This window comes from Otolemur garnettii, unplaced genomic scaffold, assembly GCF_000181295.1.
Source record: "Otolemur garnettii isolate 467f Iridium unplaced genomic scaffold, OtoGar3 scaffold00012, whole genome shotgun sequence".
Classification (NCBI taxonomy): Eukaryota; Metazoa; Chordata; class Mammalia; order Primates; family Galagidae; genus Otolemur; species Otolemur garnettii.
Window position 1 is genome coordinate 10,386,822 of NW_003852407.1, and position 4,088 is coordinate 10,390,909.

Below are 4,088 nucleotides of genomic sequence, written 5' to 3' on the forward strand. Positions count from 1 at the left end.
AAAAAAAAAAAAAAAAAGCAAAGGACACCAAAAACCAATATACAGAAACATAAACACAATCGATAAACACATCAAAATTGATCATTCTTGTTCATACTTAATATTGTACATAAAGTAACATTTTTCAACTGTAAAGTAAGTAAAAATTATGGCATCCAATAGTGTACAGATTAAGGTCTATACTATTTCCCACTAAAACATCTCTTTTAGAGATTCCAGGTCTGAAGAAGAAAATTACCCAATGAGCCTAGAATAGATTGCTTACCAAAAAGCGAAGAAGCTATCAATGACTATTAAAGTACTATCAAAAGGACTCCTAGTGCCCAAAATAAAATTTTTTGAACATTATAAAACATAAAGACAGTAAAGGACTAAAACATATCAAAGATGTTTAAGTCCAAAAGTTCATGATAAAACTTACAAACAGGAAAACAAAAATTCCATGAATCATCACCTTTACAAGTTACTAGGGCGTGAACTCATTATTCTTAAAATTAGGACAAAGAAAGGTAAATATTTTTCTGTCTTTCCTATATGAACTATATACCAGGGTTTCTAAATACTTAATAAAGGGCCAAGTTCTTGAGGGAAAAATTCAATGAATAAACATATAAAGAATAATACAATGTCACCAATTCTCTAAAAATAGAATGACTCCTCTGTTCCAGTAAAAAAGGGATACAGAAATTACCCTTTAAGACTATGTATTCTGGCTCGGCGCCTGTGGCTCAAGCAGCTAAGGTGCCAGCCACATAAACTTGAGCTGGTGGGTTCAAATCCTGCCAGGGCCTGCCAAATAACAATGATGTCTGCAACCAAAAAATAGCCAGGCATTGTAGCAAGCGCCTGTAGTCCCAGCTACTTAGGAGGCAGAGGCAGGAGAATCGCTTGACCTCAGGAGTTAGAGGTTGCTATGAGCTGTGATGCCACAGCACCCTACCCAGGGTGACAGCTTGAGACTCTGTCTCATTTAAAAAAAAAAAAAAAAAAAACAACTACGGGATTCTTTTTAATTTCTTTTACTTGTAAATTTTTAAAAACCTGAAAAACTTTTGTATTAAAACTATTAGTATCATTAGCAAGTTAATGCTTTTCAATCCTGTTTATCCTCCTTTCTGTTCATTGTTATGAATGTCAAAGCAGAATCCTGTAACAGAAGTTATAGTACATGCTAAATACTCTTTTTTCCTGTAAAAGCAGGTTCTAGTTCCCAATGGCTCCTATTTTCTAATGGAAAAAATATTACACCGGAATAATCACGAATATAAGAATAATATAAATTGTGTTTCTTAATTAATCTATCTGCATATCCTGAAGGAAAGGTGTCAAATTCAGTCTCATGAATGACCAAATCATCTGTACATAACTTTTTTTCCACTGGAAAAGCAGACTCGATATATACTATTAAAGCCCTCCAGAAAGTAAAAGGCCAGAAAGCTACAACACTCCTAGAATAGAATGTTGAAATAGAAATAGAATACTTGCCCATATTTTCCAAAGAGGGAAACTGTTGTTCCTCCTACAGGCACTGCTTTTCCTGGTCCATATACATCCCATATGGTCAGGGCCACTTGGGCATTCCTGGGCAGGTCAGGATATTTCACAGGCAGTTTTAGCCATTCATTCCAGCTATAGAAATAAAGTCAACATAAACAGATAAAGTTCTTTCTTTTAAACTAACAAATCATGGAAGAAGTTTTGGATAAGGTTCTAAAAAATTAGATTAGTACGCTAAAAAATAATGCATCAGTTACATCAATTTTGCTAAAAGGAACTTCAATTTTAAATATAGGAGACACGAAATTTTTTTTAAAGAAAGAGCTCATGAAAAATGCATGGCACTATTAAACCTTTACTCAAGAACTCAGACACCACCACCAAAACACAAGAGAATATGGTAATGGCTAATAAAAACCTCAGAAAACATTTCAACCTATTAGACCTTTGGAACCAAACCGTGATTAACCATTTTCAGAACATAAGTTTACATTATGAAGACAAAATAATGAAAAGTACATTCTACTTGAAAGCACTTCTGAGAATAAAGCAGAAAAAAGCAACCATAACCTGATAGAAATCAACATAGAATATCTTCTACCTATACCACAGAAGAAGTTCCCAGACCGCTCTAGACAGACATGTGACTTTTTACGTGAGATTTTTCTGTTCCTTAAGTTATTCCATTAATATTGGTAACATTTAGCTATTAGTGCCTTATGCTTTCAAACCACATCTGCATATATCACCTCACTAAGGAATGTTTGTTCTTGATAACACAGCTAATGACAGCACAGCTCTTCTTTTAGTATCTATTCATTTCTGTAGTTTTTTCCTGCACTTAAACTCCACATTGCATCCATTTGATAATTACAACTCTCTTAAAAACAGCAGATGGCTTTCAAAATCTCAAAAGAATACTATACAAACAATACACAAACTACTACCTAGCAGACACAGAGAATTCTATTTCTCTGTTTACTCAAAATTATTCTCAAAGGGGCACATCCCAGGCTAGGTCAAAGACATCTACATTGATAAAAAAAAATGAACACAATTTTCAGAGTCTTAAACAAGGAATCATTTACATTCACCATATAAATTTAAGGACCTTTAGGAAAATTAAAGATGGCTATCAATTTCAAGAAGAAGCAAAAAGGCATTAAAGCCTTTTCTTCCATAAAGGTCTTAAAAAATAAATCACATGCTTAAGAAAGTCACACCTATTATAGATAAGCTTGTGCAACTAAATGAATTTACTTAATTACAATCCATATGGTAAAGTAGAGACAATGCCATGTTCTGCTAATGAAAAAACCATACAGGTTAATTAAAACTGGTTAAAGTTAAAGAAAAAAAATGAGTGATAATATCCAAAATTAACTGTGAAATTTCTCAACTCTATGTTCTGTCCTTTAGTGACTAGAAGACAATACCTGTGACCAACCAATCATTTGTCTCAAACCTTTTGCTATTCAACACCAAGCCACAACATCTCTTTGAATAAATGCAACTGCACTTTAATCCGTTTTACATGCTGGGCTTCTGCAAAACTTTTCTTGATATCAAGGAAAGATCTAGTGTAACACCAACAATTTGCATATCTTGAACACGATTTTGTTCTCCCCCTGCTCATGTTCCATCCCTTCCCCATTCCCTATCCCTCCCCAATCTCAAGACTAAATTTACCTGACAACCTTCAACTCCTCCCAAGATTGTAAAACCTAAATCTGGATGTTGTAATCCCTCCTCCCCCGTGCAGGTGCCCCTCCCCATAACAGTATACTTTCTAGTATAAACTTTCTAGTCTGATTAATATACTGCTAAAGCCTAACTTAGCAATTTTTAAATTAGATTGTTATTACATGTATTTCTTTAAAGCCATATCAAATCCTTTATGGGACAAGGTAGAATATAAATGTTTTTAAGAATTTAAACTACTTGCTTACAGAATGATATTCACATAAAAAACTTAGAAATTTACAGTACAGACATCTAAAAATGAGAACACCTTAATGTAAGGAAAGAAAGTACAAGTTTAAAAGTGAGTGGAATAGAATGTGATAGAACAAACTTAGATAAATTCTGGATTAATTCCTCATTATTAGAACTCTCAAAACTCACTATCAAAAACAGATTTGATAATTTAGAATCTCATAATACCCCCCAATACTATCTGAACTAAGGAAATACAAAAATTCTAATAGCAAGAGACCTTTTTATAACATATTCTTTCCAGTTTATAGAATATTTTTTATGCAAGTACTTACAAGGAGTAATGGCTTTGTTTTTTCTCGCCTTCATTTTAGAAGGGAAATTTTTATTTTGATAAACTAGTAATAAATTCATCTTCTGAATACTAAAGACTAGGATGTACAAAATTTACAAATGTTTTCCCTTAATTTCTTAAAAAGAATATATTTTTAAATAAAACTTATTTTCATGTTACTGTATCCAAAATAAGGCACTTTTCCTATCCATTTTCTACACAGGTCTCTCAGACATTTTAATTTCAAAAAGTCATTTTTAATAATTTCATAGAACTTTATTGAGTAGTTTCACAACTTAAAAATATAAATCAAAAACTGCAA

General features: G+C 32.6%; 1 protein-coding gene across 2 annotated transcripts in view; it reads right to left on the reverse strand.

The window, feature by feature from the left end:
- The window catches only part of PIK3C3 (phosphatidylinositol 3-kinase catalytic subunit type 3), a 135,000-nt gene that overhangs the window by 126,472 nt on the left and 4,440 nt on the right, over window positions 1-4,088 (reverse strand). For both annotated transcript variants that reach the window (XR_002772042.1, XM_003784732.2), the window contains exon 3: window positions 1,486-1,629. Coding sequence is in view for 1 of the 2 variants with exons in the window: in XM_003784732.2 (XP_003784780.1) it covers window positions 1,486-1,629 (144 nt within the window). In the remaining variant the exon portion in view is untranslated. The remainder of the gene's footprint in view (window positions 1-1,485; window positions 1,630-4,088) is intronic.